Raw genomic sequence first — 20,272 nt, 5'->3', positions numbered from 1 at the left:
TTATCAATTGATTTAATGGGAAATGCACAACATGCAGCATCCTAACCACGCGTGGCACTATATCTGCATTGCATTCTGAGATGTGCAGTGATGTGCAACTCAGCCTCAAATCTGTCACTTCCTTTCAATGATTTAAAAATGATGCCATTATCTGGACACCAGTGGATTCTCCAGTGACTTCAATGTCACAGTCTTATTTACAATACAGGATATTCATAAAGCTCATTAGCCTTCAGGCATGTTAGACTATCTGAAGTACAGTTCGTTGCTTGGAGATCTCAAGTGCTCTCAGTCACACAAATGCATAGTCTCTTCAAATTCCCAACCTTCCCTAAACATGCTAGCACATCAAAATGTCATTCACCCTTTCCTGTGGTATCTGTTGTTTATTTAACTTGTCGTTTACCTAGGCCTTATCCTGCTAAGCATTTCATTGTTCAGTGTGTCACCCTTTAAAAGTTCGGTTAAGCTGTATTTGGCCTTTAACCAAGTCATGATTGTTTAGTACTACTAAGTATAAAAGCCCAGAAAAAGGTTAAGTATGCTATAGGAGTTGGTCACCAATAAGAGTAAATCTTTGAGAAATAGATAATTTTTGCCTTAAAGGGACAGTTCACCCCAAAATTAACATTGCCATCATTTACCACTTAATCTAGAATGAAGCTTGCATGATGACAGATTTTTAAATTTTGGATGAATTATCCTTCTACATACTCTTTGATGATTATTAGCTGATTACAATCCATCTCACATCATGATGATTGATGTCCAAATCTCTGTGCTTGAGTGGTCTTCTGTCCCACAGCTCACAAGGGCTGTTAGTGTTTTATTTTAGGCAACACTGACCCAGTCCCAATCTCATCATGCATTAAGGAGGGACTCTGATTGGTTATCTAGAGCGAAGTTTGCAAACTGAAGATCAAATTAAAGTAGCACTGACCCAAAACAGACAGAGGTTTCTTGAGAAAAGTTCTGTGTATTAAAGAGACAGCTCACCCAAAAATTAAAATGATGTCATTGTTTCCTCTCCCTCATGTCATTCCAAACAATCTTGGGACCCATTGTTCATAGTATGGACAAAAAAATACTATGAAAGTTAATGGGACCCAAAACTATTTGGTTATTAAGTGAGTGAGTGAAGTGACATACTGCCAAGTATGGTGACCCATACTCGGAATTCGTGCTCTGCATTTAACCCATCCAACGTGCACACACACAGCAGTGAACACACACACACCGTGAACACACACCCGGAGCAGTGGGCAGCCATTTATGCTGCGGCACCCGGGGAGCAGTTGGGGGTTCGGTGCCTTGCTCAAGGGCACCTCAGTCGTGGTATTGAGGGTGGAGAGAGCGCTGGACATTCACTCCCCCCCACCTACAATCCCTGCCGGCCCGAGACTCGAACCCGTAACCTTTGGATTACGAGTCCGACTCTCTAACCATTAGGCCACGACTTCCCATACCAACATGCCCATACCCATACCAACAGTTACCAACATTCTTCAAAATATCCACAAAAGACAGAAATGCGTACTGGTTTGGAATGATATGAGGGGGAGTAAATGATTATATTTATTTAATATTTCACCATCGATTTCTCAGTTTTAATGTAGTTCTTTCATATTTACATACATTATGAATACTCAATGATAAACAAACATCCTTAGTTTGCATGATATTCTTGACATATGACTGCCATTTATCACATCTTTTGATTTATCACTCCTGGTTTTATGACTCTCTTTAGCTCAGGACTAATTTTATATATAAATAAGATTCATTCCAAACAATGTAGTCTGCTTTTGGATCATTTTGTCTAGATATACAATAGGCTTATTCTATTTCTGTCGGCATTGTTATTTGCACTATGGCAACTGTAAAGATCTGCTATCATGCCATTTTTTAAGTTTAGAAAAGTTTTAAAAATCTTAATGGATAAAGAAGCTTGCCTGGGCACGACTTGTTTAAATCTAAAAGCATTCCAGGAGACTCAATCGATGGGTGTTGCTTTTTCTCATGTGCTGCGCCTATTTTTAAATGACTGATAATAATGCACTACATCAGGTACACCAACATTGTGCCAAAAACCTCAGTAACGTTCTGAATTTACCTTTTTTTCTTTAAGGTTTGGTTGTACACATATTAACTTCAGCAGATCTACTAAAAAAGCAGGAGGCCCAGTTTAGGCTTGATAAAGCTGGGGATAATAAGAGGGTTTTTCACAGTGAAAGAAATGGAACATAGCCAATAACTTACTAGAAAGGAACAGAAACTTTCCAAACATCATTAACTGCTCTTTGGGTTTTTGGTGAGAAGACTTAGCAGTTGTTTTCACACTGTATTGTGTTGCATCATAGCGTCTGGTATGTGAAGAAATGGTTACCTCACAAAGAAACTGAAATTCTCAAGGACTGGTTTGTTCCATTTTGCAAACAGCTCACCTTTAGCATCCATTGAGCAACAGAGCAAAGCCAATTCAGCATTTAAGAATTAAGGTCATTACCTACAATGAAATGGGGGTGGAATAAAGGTCTTTTATGGAGTTTTAGCCAGTTACTTGTTTGTTATAAATATGAGTTTGTAAGTACAGAGGAGTTCAATGTGTGAATGCCTTAAGATTAGGTCTTTGTGATTATGGTTTTAGTTCAGTAAGCTTCATTGAGAGTTTACAGCTGTCCCTGAGAATAAAAATAAAAGACTATTACATTATGACTGAAAACTTTCTATTATACTTGCCACCCAAAAACAACCTTATTACGCAATGCACATTACTCATAACAACAACACTGCAGTATTTGTAGTGAGGCTAATTGTTAATGTTCTGAGTCACAGTGATACTCTTGAGATCACATGGTAGAAAAGTTAACCTACTTTTCTGTCAAAAAGAGACAAGTCCATTTATTTGTATCAATCTGTAGGTTGTTTTGATCACAATAAATCAAGATGACTTAAAATTATTTGAAACAAGACAAACAACTATTAAAATAAGCTAAAACCAGGAGTTTCTCTAGACCTTTTTTTACTGGTATAGTACATGAGCCCCAGTGAAATATTACTGATAAATCATTATATGTCAATGGAGATTCTAGTACACTGACTTGAAATGTATTAATTTTTTCTGATACTATTTCAGCAATGTTTTCTCTCAGCTGTTTAGAATTGTACAGTATAACTAGCAGATGCATGATTCAGTTTGATTCATTTAGACAGACAGGATATTTTAGAAGAGAGAAAATTAAATTTACCTACAGTCCTGTAGAAAATAAAACTTGAAAATGTCTTCTATCACTTGTGAACAACGGAGCAGCTCTTTATTGTGCATGCAGCGTGTGAACGACTACAGGTAAGTATCAAAATATAGTCACACGTTTTTAATAAACTCAAGATTTAGTATAAATTTTATTTTAATTCACTCCTTCAACAACTGTCTTGAAAAAGCGATGTATGAAGAAGCCTAATTTTTAAAGTGTGACCTGGAAAATTCATGTAAATTGGTTACAGTCATAAAACTCCATGGGCATTTTCATAATGAATATACAGTTTTCTACTCATGCCAAGCTCTAAAATATTTTTATGGGGTACAAATTATGAGTACAAAGTATTTTTCTAAATCCTTATCCTCAATCCTCATCCGGTAGATCACAAAAACTCCAAACGTTACAGCAGTGATAAAGGGTAAAAATAAGATTGAAATGAGAGTTTACTCTCCATGCTGAGCGCTGTGTGGGCAAGATGTGCTGCATGTCCATCCAGTTCAGAACTTGCAAGGCACCACAGTGCCTGTGACACCATTCATTAATGAGAAAAACAAGGGTAATGACCAGAAAACATACTGGCTTCACACTTCAGAGGCACACACAGGGAAAACAGCAGGCTTCACATTGCACTACTTAAACACAGTGACCTCCAGCCTCCAGCGTAGTGCAGTTTCTTTTCTAAATTCTGCTAGCAGGTCATAGTAAAGTAAAATCAAAACCTTTTAAAATGCAGTTTTAAAAAAAAAACAAGGCTTAGAATGCAGCCCAAGAAGTCATTTAAAGGAATAGTTCACCCAAAAATGAAAATTTTGTCATCGTTTACTCACTCTCATGTCGTCCCAAACCTGTATAAGTTTCTTTCTTATACTGAACACAAAAGAAGATCTTTTGAAGAATTTTGAAAAACCAAACTGAAGTTTTGTTGGTCCCCATTGACTTCCATAGTAGGGAAAGAAATATGGAAGTCAATGGGGACCATCAACTTTTTGATTACCAGCATTCTTTAAAATATCAACATAAGAAAGAAACTCATACAGAACAACATGAGAGTGAGTAAATGATGTCGAAATTTCAATTTTTGGGTGAACTATCCATTTAAGAAGCATAAGGAAGAAAGAGAGACATTCAGTATTAAAAAACTGAATAAGAGTGTATGCACAGCATTTGTTTTCTATTACACAAAAATGAAAACATGAACTGATTTTATTCATCAAATTATGATGGGTTAAATCAGGTATAAATAGGCAAAATATGTAGGTTACCATGTTTTACAGTGTAGAACTACTTTAATAACTTAACCAGCTAACCTTTTTAGTTAGCTTGTTCGGTCTTAAAAATACAGTGGGAAAATTGAACACTTTTTAATGAAGGTTTCAGGCGGAGAGATCTCATCCTGTGCTGTATATCTCAGAGAGTGTGTGAGAAGTGCCTGGAGGTAAATCAGCACAGAGCGGTCATACTCGGGAGTATCACAGCCCCTGTTTTCACAAGCACTGAGGCACGTCAAACTGAGATTAATGAGATGTGACTGCCTTTGTCGTAGGACCCTTTCACCGGATCACATGCAGAGGGTGGCCGAGCAGTGTCACACTCACTAAGGGGGATCTGAGCACATCAGTGTAGATAGTAGGCCATGTATCTGGAGTTTATGTAATGATGAAAGATAAAAATAGATCCCTTTCCCCCACTGAGCTATTTCAGAGTCATGACCATCATAATGCATTTGTTAAACTACATTTATATTAAATTTGTCAGATAGAAACAGTGAGGGTGTCACCCCCATCGGATATATTGCCATTAATGTTTAAATATTTAGACTTAAAGGGATAGTCCACCCAAAAATGAAAATTCTGTCATCATTTACTCTCATCGTTAACACTCATGTTGTTCCAAACCTGCATGACTTACTTTCTTCTTTGGAACAAAAGATGATATTTTGAAGAATGTTGGTTACTAGTTTCAGGTCCCATTGACTTGGACATTAATGAGACCCAAAACTGATTGGTTACCAACATTCTTCTAAATATCTTCTTTTGTGTTTCACGGAAGAAAGAAATGCAGACAGGCCTGCAATTGGTATAATTTTTCATTGTGTTCAGTTCCTGTTTTACCTGCTTGTTATTTAGTTTGTTTTTCTTTGTTCTTGTTTTCCTGCCACTAGTTTGTTACCTTGGTTATTCATTAATTATATCAAACCTGTTTGTATTCTGCTTGTTATCTTGTGTATACTGTATAAGCTCTTCAGTTCCTTCATTCTACATCTGGTGTTTAAGTGCACACTATTTCATTAACATTCTTCTGTGTTTACTAGGTTTTATAAACCAAGCCATTACTTTTAACCTTCCTAGTCTACCTTCATCTTCTTTGGACCCATAATGTGACACAAATGATATTAGGATGAGGAAATGATTTTCATTTTTGGGTGGAATATCTCTTTAAAAGGACAATTCACACCCAAAAAACACCTATTATTTGAACGCCATTGACTTGCATTGCATGGGCAAAAACAGTTGAAACATTCTTCAAAATATCTTCTTTTGTGTTCCACAGAAGACAGAAAGGCCTTCAGGTTTGAAATGACACAAAGCTGTGTAAATGATAACAGAATTTTCATTTTTGACTGAACTATCCCTCCCTCATTCAGGAAAGTAGACCATTAGAAGGCTGCATATGAAGAGTTTATTTGCAAAAACAGATTTTTTTTTATTTTCAACAATCATGTTTTTATTGTGTTTTATTGTGTTAGTTAGCTGGGGTTTTGTTTAGTTATTTTTTAACCTAGTCAAAATAACCCAACTGCAGTTTGATTGAGATTAATTGGAACACACAATGAAAAAACATGATTTCTGAGAATTGTTAAAAATGGAGTTGGATCTGGTTTTGCAAATGAACTCTTCATATGTTTATGGTTTGTGTGTTAAAGGTCAGATAGTCATGTGACCTTTATGAACATATCACAAACTGTCCAACTGCTTATAATCAGAGAAACATGCATTTATATGCAAAAAAGGACAAGAGCTGCACAGAGATTTAATTTTGACTGCTTATTTTAGGCAGTGTGTTATAATACTTGCAAAACTGAAATCAGAGTTTAAACTTTAAACGAAACACTTCATTGTTTCTTAAAGCTGGAACGTGTAACAGAAGATCTGTAATAGTTGTCTGGTGAGGTGAGAGAGATTTTCTCCCTTTGACTCTTTCTCACAGTGCGAGGAATGATGCCTGGAGGAGCATGTGCACCAAGCGAGCGCTTGTTTGGAGTTTGCTGGTCCTCTCTGTCCTTCATATGGGACTCGGGGTGTCCTGCATCTCTCTGGGTGTGCTGGGGATCACACAACCCCGTAGGCTACAGAAAAGCCAAACCTCCTTCTCCACACCGATATGGAGCGGCGTGTGTGTGAGTAAGAGATCTTAATATCTTCTGCATGAGACTCATATTCTATATTAATATATTTAGCAGTAAAAATGTATAATAAAATAATCTTATCTATATAAAATGCAGATAAAATGGTGAATTCTTTCCTTATTAATAAATCTGCTGATTTTTACTCTGATTATCAGTTAAAGTAATTTCTAACACGTTTTTTTTCTTAAACTTGACAAGATTTAAGTATGATTTATAAGATTTAAGATTTGTAATATAAAAGGTGCATGTCACCTTTTATATTATATTATATTTTTTCTGTCAAATATGTTGTTGAATTTATTTGTTCAGTTGTTAATTAGTTATTCAATTATAATCATTCACATCAACTATGTCAGAAGGTATTATCATATTATACTGTATTATATTATGATTTTAAAGTATTACATACACTTTTCATTTTTTTAAACTGATAGTTTAAATACAGTAATTACTCTTATTTTTAAGCTTAGAGTTAATCATTGTGATTTCTAACATCCCAATATCCAGTGTGAAACTAAAATATGATATCCAGAATGTGCAATATGAAATTGCATTTTTTTTTAAATAACACTTTAAATGTGGTTTAACTTAAAATACATTAGACAGTAATTATTCTTATTAAGCAAGGGTTAATGAGGGTGATTTTTACCTTCACAATATGCAGCTAAAATATGATATCCAGAATGTGTACATTTGAAATTAGAATTTGATTTAGATTTAGTAACACATCTCTGTTTTTCAGTTTCTTGTCTGTGGACTGTGTGGGATACTGTGTGTGAAGAAAAGAACTGGACTGACTGTAAGAGTATAGTTGTAAGCCACTCACAAACATTGTCTGTAGTCCCTGCTTTATCACTCTTGTGATACTAACGTGCAATAAGAACCGGTTTTATATACAGTGGGGTGAATAAGTATTTGATACACTGCCGATTTTTCAAGTTTTCCCACTTACAAAGAATGGAGAGATCTGTAATTTTCATTGTAGGTACACCCCAACTGTGAGAGACACAATCTAAAAAAAAAATCCAGAAAATCACATTGTATGATTTTTAAATAATTAACTTCCATTTTATTGCATGAAATAAGTATTTGATCACCTACCAACCAGCGAGAATTCTGGCTCTCACAGACCTGTTAGTTTGTCTTTAAGAAGCCCTCCTATCCTCCACTCATTACCTGTATTAATTGCACCTGTTTGAACTCATTACCTGTGTAAAAGACACCTGTTCACACACTCAATCAATCAGACTCCAGCCTCTCCGCTATGGGCAAGACCAAAGAGCTGTCCAAGGACACTAGGGACAAAATTGTAGACCTGCACAAGGCTGGGATGGGCTACAGGACAATAGGCAAACAGCTTGGTGAGAAGGCAACAACTGTTGGCGCAATTATTAGAAAATGGAAGAAATTCAAGATGACTGTCAATCTCCTTCGGACTGGGGTTCCATGCAAGATCTCGCCTCGTGGAGTATCAATGATCCTGAGAAAGGTGAGGGATCAGCCTAGAACTACACGGGAGGACCTGGTCAATGACCTGAAGAGAGCTGGGACCACAGTCTCAACGGTTACCATTAGTAACACACTACACCGTCATGGATTAAAATCCTGCAGCGCGCGCAAGGTCCCCTGCTCAAGCCAGCACATGTCCAGGCCCATCTGAAGTTTGCCAAAGACCATCTGGATGATCCAGAGGAGGCATGGGAGAAGGTCATGTGGTCAGATGAGACCAAAATATAACTTTTTGGTATAAACTCCACTCGCCGTGTTTGGAGGAAGAAGGATGAGTACAATTCCAAGAACACCATCCCAACCGTGAAGCATGGGGGTGGAAACATCATGCTTTGGGGGTGCTTTTCTGCAAAGGGGACAGGACGACTGCACCGTATTGAGGGGAGGATGGATGGGGCCATGTTTCACGAGATTTTGGGCAACAACCTCCTTCCCTCAGTAAGAGCATTGCAGATGGGTCGTGGCTGGGTCTTCCAGCATGACAATGACCCCAAACACACAGCAAGGGCAACTAAGGAGTGGCTCCTTAAGAAGCATTTCAAGGTCCTGGAGTGGCCTAGCCAGTCTCCAGACATGAACCCAATAGAAAATCTATGGAGGGAGCTGAAACTCTGTGTTGCCCAGCGACAGCCCCAAAACCCAAAAGATCTGGAGAAGACCTGTATGGCGGAGTGGGCCAAAATCCCCGCTGCAGTGTGTGCAAACCTGGTCAAGAACTACAGGAAACGTCTGACCTCTGTAATTGTAAACAAAGGTTTCTGTACCAAATATTAAGTTTTTTTTTTTCCGATTATATCAAATACTTATTTCATGCAATAAAATGGAAATTTAATTATTCAAAAATCATACAATGTGATTTTCTGGATTTTTTTTTTTTATATTCTGTCTCTCAGTTAAGGTGTACCTACGATGAAAATTACAGATCTCTCCATTATTTGTAAGTGGGAAAACTTGAAAAATCGGCAGTGTATCAAATACATATTTGCCCCACTGTGTGCATAATTACTGTTCTCTCATCACAGATGATCCTGTTTTCAGCTTGTTGCATTTGTGGACTTATTGGGGGAATTCTCAATGTCCAGTTTGTGCGTGCAATGGTGAAACGGGTGAACAGCCTGTACTATCTGCACCTGGCCTTCCTCTGCCTGGCCAGCCTGGGCATCTTGGGCTGCACCCTCTCGACCTGGCTCACCTGCAGACTTGCCAGCTGTGAACAGAAAAGACTGTTTCTGGAAAGGGATCTGTCGCTGCATCATTCTGTGGAGATGGGCGAGAAGGTGAATGCAACATGTGGATGAAAAGTGTATATTTTATATTTGGTTTGTAGAATTGCTTGGTTTGAGTTAAGTCGTGATAATTTGTCTCTTGTGAGATAGCAGGTATTTCATATCAAAGTTATTCATGTTAAAGTAAAATAAATTCTGGAATGATCATTCTAAAGGATATGTTTTGTGGCATAATTTATATCTTTGTTTAGTCTACTTAATTCCTGGTTTGCTGATCAATTAAAACATTTCAGACCGTTTTAACTGTCAGTGAATGAAGAGTCAGGTGTGACGGTGTCAGTTTGCAATATGAAGAATGCAATATATGTAAAACCTTCTAAAGGTTAAAAGGCCAATATGACTTGGTGTTAACCCTGTAGGGCCTAACATACAAAGTAATAGTCAGAAAAATATTTTTTTATTATTTTTTTTTATTATTATTGTACTGTTTATTCATTATTTAGAAGAGAATTTTTTCGTTCAGTATTATATTTATTACACTAGGCTTGTATGGAGGAAAGACACCTCAGTTTTATTCATAGGCCCAAACGGAGTAAAAATGTGCATTTGGTGCAGCTATATGTCCAAAATATAAGATAAAATTCTGATAGCTTGTAAAGTAAATCAATGAGACCTTTTATAACCGTATACCATATAAATATCAGTTGTTACTCTATATTTCTCAATGATGTCATATTAAGATAATTAAATGCTTAGTTTTATTATTAAAGCTCTGTAGTTGTTATTTTGGGGTGGGGGTGAAACCCATAATGCAATACAATGATGATTGAGAGCTGTACAAATAAACATTCATCAAAAGCCTTGTATATATTTGATTTGATACATTTTAACATGAAAAAATGCAAACCAAGTAAGTCCAGTTGAAATATTACTAACAATATAAAAAGTTATTTTGACATGCTTTATAAAAATCAGAAAAGATTTCACAGCAGAAAGACGTGTATTGTGTACTAAGGTCTTTTACTTACTAAAAAGTATAAATCTGAGGGCAGAAGGCACGTAGGCCTAGTTCGTTGTGCACAACTGGTTATTTATCAAAGTTTTGATTGTTGATAGTTTAGAGGCCTTAGAAATGTGTATATAAAATATGATACAGTAGGCTTTACAGAGAGGAACAGCAAAGGCATTGGCTACTTTTTATATGTAGATAAATCCTATTATCTGAGTGTGTGTGTGTGTGAGAGAGAGGGGAAATTATTACACTAACTGTTTTCTCTGGCCTGTCAGGATGTTCCAGTGAAGCATGCCACGCACAACAGGAGCACCTCACTACCATAAAGCTGCCATAAAGCCTAGGGTCTGCATCCAGGTCTCCTCGGAATTACTTTATACCCTGTTCTAATAACCAGACTGTGTTCAAAGCACCTTACAAAATCGCTAATCAAGGATCTGGTACTGATTGAATGCCAAAAAGCAAAAAATATTGCAGTCACAGAAGGAAAACCCAAAGCTGTTACTTGATAACCAAGGACAAACATTCCGGTTGCTATTCGGAATTTACGCTACAACAGCGCCATCTCCTGGTGAAATGAGTCAGCGGCTGAGTGGCGCTACAGCAGGAAACAATCAGGGATTACCTGATTATATGTGACTATACAGGTATTTACAGGCGGTTTTCCAATGATATAAATACTTTAATGGCAGTCGAGTCTTTAAAGGAATTTCGGCTTTTAAACGACTTTTAAAATGTCTGCTGAATTGTTATTTAAAAGTAAAGAAAATTTGTATTCACGTCTGTCGCGCAACTCAAATTTGCGCCAGTAAGTTACCCGTTAGCTAACGTCAGTTTTCTAAAAGATGTTAAAACAAAACTAAATGTTCCGTTATACGTATATGTAGGCTATATGTGTTTGTATGTCATATGTAATCTGCAATAAAAATTAAATAATTACAGTAGGCGTACTTGCCGTGCTTTAACGTTATCGATACCACCCAAACTAATCGCAATGTCTAACTTTGATTAATCAGGTCTATTGACACGTTTAACAGCTGTTGAAACCCGTTTATAAAGTGACCTGGACCACAAAACCAGTCATAAGCGTCAAGTTTTTTAAAATTGAGATTTATACATAATCTAAAAGCTGAATAAATACAATATTTGGCTGAAATATGACTATTTGAAAATCTGGAATCTGAGGGTGCGAGAAAAAAAGGGAAAATTCGCCTTTAAAGTTGTCCAAATGAAGTTCAGGAATTTTACTAAATATCTCATGGAACAAGATCTTTACTTAATATCCTAATGATTTTTAGCATAAAAGAAAAATCAATAATTTTGATCCATACAATATATTTTTGGCTATTGCTACAAATATTTATGACTGGTTTTGTGGTCCAGGGTCACACGTGTGCTTTTACCTTTTGGTTTGACCTCTTTCCCTTCAAGAAATGGACCTTTAATAATGTTTCTACTTCAGTTATATATGATGGACTATAAATAAACAAAATCCTTTTTTCCCCTGCACTTAAGACCTGCATTCTAATACTAGAAGAGAAAGTTTCTGATATGCTAATTTATGAGAAGAAGCACATCATTCATTCATTTAAGGCATAAGAAGTGATACACTTCTGGACTTATCAATCCATAAATCTCTGCTTTTTTAAAAATGAGCCTCAAATGACAGGTGAAATGTCTGCTGTCTCTGTGAGGATCCTAGAGGGCTCTGTTCCCAGCCACTATAACTCAAGCCCTGCTGCCCCCTTACTCCCTTCTTCCACTTCGTGTCTCTGAAGCTGACAGGCCTTGAACCATTCACAAATCATGGTCATGAACAGAAGCATTCCTTTGTCCTCTGGGTATATAGGGCTTCATTTGGTTCATTCCCATGATATATGCTGAGGACAAGAAGTCGTTTAACACACAATTTATTCGTTTCCTGATTTATAACCCATGTAAAAGAAATGTGGTCCCTGGCCACCTCCCCCTTTACTCTCCGAATACCCTTTAATAATTTTTGACTAATGATATGAATAAGGAAGAAAATACAATAATTACACATAAGAAAACAAATGCAAGGGTTGCTTTTTCTTTAATCAGGCATAAGCATATCCATAATGTAGATATATTGCAGTTTTTATTTTTAATGCTCTTTTACACATAAAGGGTTTAATTTAAAAAAAATCTAAATGAGGCAAAATACAGAGCACAACAGGGATGACCTATATTTTTAGTGACCTTGGTCCTTGGAAGTATTGTTTCCATTACTCTTCTTCCTATGCATTAAAAAAAAAAGATGAAAACTTTGATTGATGCATTGCATTTAAATGACTCAAAACATCAATGGTACAGGATAACATTTTCGATGTATTATGAGTATAAAAAAACTGTGCAATATAATAAAGTAGAATAAAAAAAAGTCAGAAAATAAAATACAGTGTAATATATCTAAAATTATATAGATAATTTTAATACATTACATATAATATAAATATATATATAAATATAAAATATATATAATATATAACAGAAATGAATAATTATATATATATATATATATATATTAGTGCTGTCAAACAATTAATCTATTTATATATATATATATATATATATATATATATATATTAATTATTAATATATATATGTATACATGTAAATCTTTTCTAAATATATACTGTGTGTGTGTATTTATATAGAAATAATAAATATACACAGCATACATAGATATATTACATGAACAAAAACTTATTTTGGATGCGATTAATCACGATTAATTGTTTGACAGCACTAATATATATATATCAATATATATATATATATATATATATATATATATATATATATATATATAACAGTTTATTATTTTTATATTACATATTATATTAGACTTACATTATATTGCTTGATGTTATATAAACCAATCACACTGACTTCTGGCTTCTAGAATAGAATACAGTCATGGCCAAAACATATCGGCACCCTTGGTAAATATGATCAAAGAAGGCTGTGAAAATTCATCTGCAATGTTAATCCTTTTGATCTTTTATTTTAAAAATTCACTAAAATCTAAATCCTTTCATTGGATAATAAGAATTTAAAATGGGGGGAAATATCATTATGAAATGTTTTTTTTTCTCAAATACACGTTGGACGCAATTGTTGGCACCCCTAGAAATTCTTATGAGTAAAATATCTCTGAAGTATATTCCCATTCATATTCACAATTTTGAGCACTCTAGGGTGATTATGAACATGAAATTATCCAGCCATGGCTTCCTGTTTCACAGAAATATAAATTCCCTTAATCATCCATCACAATGAGAAAAACCAAATAATATATTTCTGATGTGCAGCAAAAGATAATTGAGCTTCACAAATTAGTGAAGTGGCTTTAAGAAAAGAGCTAGAGCAGTGAAAATTCCCATTTCCACCATCAGGGCAATAATTAAGAATTTCCAATCAACATAAAATGTAAAGAATATGCCTGGAAGAGGACGTGTGTCTATATCATCCTAATGCACGGTGAGGAGGAGAGTTTGAGTGGCTAAAGACTCTCCAAGGACCACAGCTGGAGAATTGCAGAAAATAGTTGAGTCTCGGGGTCATAAAACCTTAAGAAAAATTGTCAAACAGCACCTACATCATCACCACATGTTGTTTGGGAGGGTTTCAAGAAAAATTCTCCTAGCTCGTCCAAAAACAATCTCCAGCATATTCAGTTATCAGACACGACTGGAACTTCAAATGGGACTGGCTTCTATGGTCAGACGAAACTAAAAAATGAGCTTTTAGCAGCAAACACTCGAGATGGGTTTGGTGAACACAGGGATAAAAAGTACCCCATGTGTACAAGGAAATATACTACTGTATTTTTTATGTTGTGGGCCTATATTTCTGATGGAGGTCCTGGACATCTTGTTTAGACACATGACATCATGGATTCTATCAAATACCAACAGATAAAAAATCAACAAGTGACTGACTCTGTTAAAAATCTTATAATGGGCCATGTTTGGATCTTCCAACCATACCATAATCCAAACACAAACCTCAAAAACAACACAAAAATGGGTCACTGAGCACAAAACCAAGCTTCTGCTATGGCCAGTCCCGTCCTCTGACCTGAACCCTGTAGAAAAGGAGTGGGGTGAACTGAAAAGAAGCAGCACCAACATGTAGCTGTGAATCTGAAGGATCTGGAGTGATTCTGGATGAAGGAATGGTCTCTGATCTCTTGTCATGTGTTCTCTAACCTCATCAGGCATTATAGGAGAACATTTAGAGCTGTTAAACTGGCAAATGGAGTTTTCAAAAAGTATTGAATACAAGGGTGCCGTTAATTGTGGCCAATATGTATTTGAGAAAAACTTTTATTTCATAATGATATTTCCCTCCATTTTAAATTATTATTATCCAATGAAAGGTTAGATTTTTATGAATTTTTTAAATAAAATATCAAAAGGATAAAAATGCAGATAAATTTTCACAGCCTTCTTTGCTCATATTTATCAAGGGTGCTGATATATTTGGCCATGACTGTATATCTTCACTTTCATGCCATCTTTCATGGTGACTTTCTTGAAAGGTTTGTACATTATCATTAAAAAGCTATTTCTCTATAGAGAAAACAAATGGGATTTTCCGACTATTGCACTCCGTTGCCTGCATCTCACTAACCTTCTAAAACTTCCCCCATTTTATCTTAGATAAACATAAACACGCCCTGTTCAGATGGAAAATGTTTTATGGATAATTATCGGAGGACAACTTGCTCAATCAGCTGGAACAATGTTTCTTTAAATCAGTCAGTTTGTTTCTCATGCTGGTCGCTTTCCACATTCGTTCTTCTGGATGAGCGGCGACCTTGTTCCACTGACTCATACGAGCAAAGATTTTGTGACTCACTGTTGGCGGTGTCTGAGGGATGAGCTGTGTAAATCATCTGTGCTCTTCTCCCCTCCCAGAGCCACTGAGAACTCAGGGTAACCTGCACCAGTGGGATGTTCTCTCCATAACTGCCTCTCTGAGCATTAAACCACACAGCAATCACAATATGAGTGAGTATTTGGAGGAAGCTAGTGGAGACAGGAAGTAGTCCTCTGTATCGTTTGCTGGCTCATCACTCTGGCAGAGGATGCTTGGAAATTTAAATGTCGTTGTGTGGTTAATTTCAGAGGTGCCACTGAGTTGATTTTGAGTGCAGAAAGTTCTACTGACTGAGGTTCAAAAATAACTGTTGTCCTTGGCTATCACACTCTGTGGAGCTAAACTGATACATTACTGTATTTGTAAGGCATAGCGCAGCTTTTGATCAAAATAGAGGGCTCTACCAGGTAGCGGCCTGTGTGGTGAGTGTTTTAGATGGAGAAGATGAAGGGAATTCTCTTGTGCCGGGTCACGTTGACGCTGTAGCAGCTGAGGTCTGCCAACACCGCCTATAATGGAGAACACAGACACGGAGAAGTGAACTGAAGGATGTGGTCAGAGGGAGATGAGGCTTACCAAATTTACTGATGACTCATTAATTGTCTGTAAATGTTAGAGGTGAATTCCCATAGTACACACTTTGGTACACTTCATCTGATCCTAGATGAGAGTGGAAATTTGACGGAGGGTTACTTATTTTTACTGATTAAGTGTGTGTTCGGGAAATTCTGGGAAACCTTGTAATGAGGTTACCTCCATCACCATTAATAAACACCACGTTTAGTGCATTATTTAGGCAAGAAAGCTTTTGTCATTAAAACACATGCGCAAATTCACATTATTAATTTTTTCATATGTAATGCAAGATTCCCGAACTGTTTTTTTTTTCATCTGAACCTCTTTCACCTAATATATTAACTTATATCCCTGAAGTATCCCTGATATATATATATATACAGTCAGGTCCATAAATATTGGGACATCGACACAGTTCTAACATATCTGGCTCTATACACCACCACAATGGATTTCAAATGAAACGAACAAGATGTGCTTTAACTGCAGACTGTCAGCTTTAAGTTGAGGGTATTTACATCCAAATCAGGTGAACGGTGTAGGAATTACAACAGTTTGCATATGTGCCTCCCACTTGTTAAGGGGACCAAAAGTAATGGGACAGAATAATAATCATAAATCAAACTTTCACTTTTTAATACTTGGTTGCAAATCCTTTGCAGTCAATTACTGCCTGAAGTCTGGAACGCATAGACATCACCAGATGCTGGGTTTCATCCCTGGTGATGCTCTGCCAGGCCTCTACTGCAACCGTCTTCAGTTCCTGCTTGTTCTTGGGGCATTTTCCCTTCAGTTTTGTCTTCAGCAAGTGAAATGCATGCTCAATCGGATTCAGGTCAGGTGATTGACTTGGCCATTGCGTAACAGTCCACTTCTTTCCCTTCAAAAACTCTTTGGTTGCTTTTGCAGTATGCTTTGGGTCATTGTCCATCTGCACTGTGAAGCGCCGTCCAGTGAGTTCTGAAGCATTTGGCTGAATATGAGCAGATAATATTGCCCGAAACACTTCAGAATTCATCCTGCTGATTTTGTCAGCAGTCACATCATCAATAAATACAAGAGAACCAGTTCCACTGGCAGCCATACATGCCCACGCCATGACACTACCACCACCATGCTTCACTGATGAGGTAGTATGCCTAGGATCATGAGCAGTTCCTTTCCTTCTCCATACTCTTCTCTTCCCATCACTCTGGTACAAGTTGATCTTGGTCTCATCTGTCCATAGGATGTTGTTCCAGAACTGTGAAGGCTTTTTTAGATGTCGTTTGGCAAACTCTAATCTGGCCTTCCTGTTTTTTAGGCTTACCAATGTGAATTTGTGAAGCTCAACTATCTTTTGCTGCACATCAGAAATATATTCTTTGGTTTTTCTCATTGTGATGGATGATTAAGGGAATTTGGGCTTTGGTTTCCCTCCTATTTATATTTCTATGAAACAGGAAGCCATGGCTGGATTTCATGTTCATAATCACCCTGGAGTGCTCAAAATTGTGAATATGAATGGGAATATACTTCAGAGATATTTTACTCATAAGAATTTCTAGGGGTGCCAATAATTGTGTCCAACGTCTATTTGAGAAAAACATTTCATAATGATATTTCCCTTCATTTTAAATTCTTATTATCCAATGAAAGGTTAGATTTTTGAGAATAAAAAAAAAAAGATCAAAGGGATTAACAATGCAGATTAATTTTCACAGCCTTCTTTGATCATATTTACCAAGGGTGCCAATATTATTGGCCATTACTGTATGTATGTATGTATATATTTATATATATATCAAATTTAATTACACATTTGCAATAATTACACATTGGAAATCACATTTGCATGTTCATGTTAATAGTTACATGACATGCAGGTAAACAAAATATTTCATCTTTTTAGTAAGTGTTTTATTTTTATGATTCTGATTTAATTTATCCATTATTTAATTAATTATTAGCTTTTTGTTAAACTCACGAAACCCCTGCATTTCTTTTACAAACCCCAGTTTTTTTAAAATTTGATGTAATTTTTAATGCACTTCATGTTGTTAATTACAATAAATGTAATATATTTTCTTACTCTTAGTATTTTTATATCAATATGGTACATATTGGTAAATATGGTTGTCCTACTTAAATCAATTTGATAAACAAGTTTGGTCAAAAGTAATCTAAAAGTAATTAAAAAGTAGTCTGATTACCTAAAATGTGTAATGTAATGGATTACGTTACTAACTACAATTTTTTGTCATGTAATTTGGAATCAGTAACGGATTACAATTTGTAAGTAATCTACCTAGCTCTGATACATTTTTTGAACTATTCCTTTGAGCACAAAACATGTGGGCTTGTGTCTGTCTATATGTGTGTGAGTGTGTGTTAAAGCAGGTATTTGTATGTACACCTGCAGTTCACGCCTATAACAGCCATCTGCTGGACATTAGAGAGGTGACGGCGGGTCGCTGTTTGTCTGTTAAGGATATGACTGACTCTCAGCACAGTACACCAGGGGCTTTTGTTTAATGATGAACTAGGGAGAGGCTGAATGACTCACTTAGACAACAATAAACTAGCCTGAATCATACATATACAGTTATCAAAGAATGAAAATATTTACAACTTGTAGTATCTCCAAGTGACACATTTTTTTTCTTGTTTATTTTTTTTCTGGCAAAGGCATCACCAAATCCAGTGGCAACTGAAAAGGATGGTAACAATTCTCACTATTAGTTGTTTATTAGCATGCCCATTATTAACATATTGGCTATTTATTAGTGCTTATAGAGCACATATTCTGCAAGACCATATTCTACATCCCTAATCCTACCAATACCTAAACTTACCAAGTACCTTACTATATGCCAACTAAAACTCTATCATGCAAAAAGGAAGCCATATGTGAACATGGTCCAGAAGCGCCGTTGTGTCCTGTGGGCCAAGGCTCATTTTCAGGGGAGGAAGATGGCGTCGTAGAGCAAACACGGATTTTGGCGAGCTCCCGTGACATTAGTTCAAATATTTGGGTTAATTTATATTTTCACTGAGTGAAATCATTCTACTCAGTTGGAGGGTTACTATGCCATGTCTTTAGATCAATATTTTTTAAAAGGATCTAACAGAATGCCCAAAGCTAAGAAGATTGCGCCGAAACGTTCTACCATCACTGGCGTCGAGCAGGATGTTAATATGAATAGTCATGAGGAGGAAAGCTCCTTCTTTAGAATCACAGGCGCAGGTGTAATTTGCATATACTTGGGTTGTCAGACGGAACCGAAGGCAGTGATCCGGTGCATTTCTTCGAAAAGTGGCTGCCCGATTACTTGAAGATTACAATGAAAGCAGGGTGGATCAAGCTTTATTGTGCTCATCGCTCTTTGGCGCCATTGCCAGGACCTGCGCAACGACCCAGACCTGTCATCATAAAGTTCCATAACTTTCCAGACAAGCAGCGAGTGTTGAACGCAGTTCGTCATGTGGGCACGGATCCCGAGAGGAGCGCTGATGCTGGACCGAGGATTTAATTCTTCAACGATTATTCTGCAATGGTGATAAAGAAATGCAAAGCTTTCAACGATGTCAAAAAACGACTGCAGAAGATGAAGATCGAATATGCCCTGTTGTATCCTGCAACTCTGAGGCTGACCATCAATGGGACAAAGAAGCGCTTCGCCTCACCGGATGACGTGACTGCGTTCATTGACAGCCTGGGCTAGCATGACAAACTTTCGCGGGTAGTTATGTGGTAACGTTACATGAACAAAATAATTCACTGTGTGAAGAAGTTGTATCATGTTGCTGAGAGCTTGGTGAGGTTTGTGTTTACCCTATGTTCAAGGATGTGGGTGGTGTTTGGGGGGTAGGCAGTTGCCTGCAGAAGAAAAGAGTAAGAATAGTTCTTCCTGCATGTTTGGCAGGTTTGTTCCCTTGTATAGTTTTATTTGTTTTATTGGTTTATTTATTTATTTATTTATTTATTTATTTTTTGTTTAAAGCCCAGATTTCTGAAGGGTACACTTACAGGAATATATTTTGTGATTATCTGTATTATGTATGCACTTATTGTCTGTACAGTATTTAATGTCTAGAGTGCTTAGGATTTGTACTTGGAATATTCGAGGCATCCATAATCCTGTAAAACGAAGAAACATACTTTTAAAAAAAAGGAAATATCGAAATTGCTCTTTTACAAGAGACTCATTTGAGTACAACAGGGTGTTTTTGGGCAGATATATTTTTCATCTTTTACATCTAGAAGTAGAGGTGTTGCTATTTTCATTAAACGTAATTTACCATTCAAAGTTTTAAACTGTATTAAAGACAGAAACGGTCGCTATGTTATTATTGAAGGTGTGTGGCAAGATAAAACTATTCTCATACTAAACAT

The 20,272-nt window shown here is 36.4% G+C and overlaps 1 protein-coding gene across 1 annotated transcript; it reads left to right on the top strand.

Annotated features, from left to right (window-relative positions):
- Positions 1-6,492: 6,492 nt before the first annotated feature.
- LOC306878524 (transmembrane protein 196-like) lies at positions 6,493-19,601 on the top strand (the record flags this gene model as incomplete). The annotated part of the gene is made up of 4 exons (XM_079430966.1): positions 6,493-6,657; positions 7,409-7,465; positions 9,198-9,452; positions 19,443-19,601. The coding sequence occupies 4 exons, from the start codon at positions 6,493-6,495 to the stop codon at positions 19,599-19,601; spliced, it is 636 nt and encodes a 211-aa protein (XP_079287092.1).
- Between the last annotated feature and the right edge of the window lie 671 nt (positions 19,602-20,272).

The sequence above is a fragment of the Barbus barbus genome, assembly GCF_936440315.1.
Source record: "Barbus barbus genome assembly, chromosome: 12".
Lineage (NCBI taxonomy): Eukaryota > Metazoa > Chordata > Actinopteri > Cypriniformes > Cyprinidae > Barbus > Barbus barbus.
This window is presented reverse-complemented; position numbering and strand designations above follow the sequence as displayed.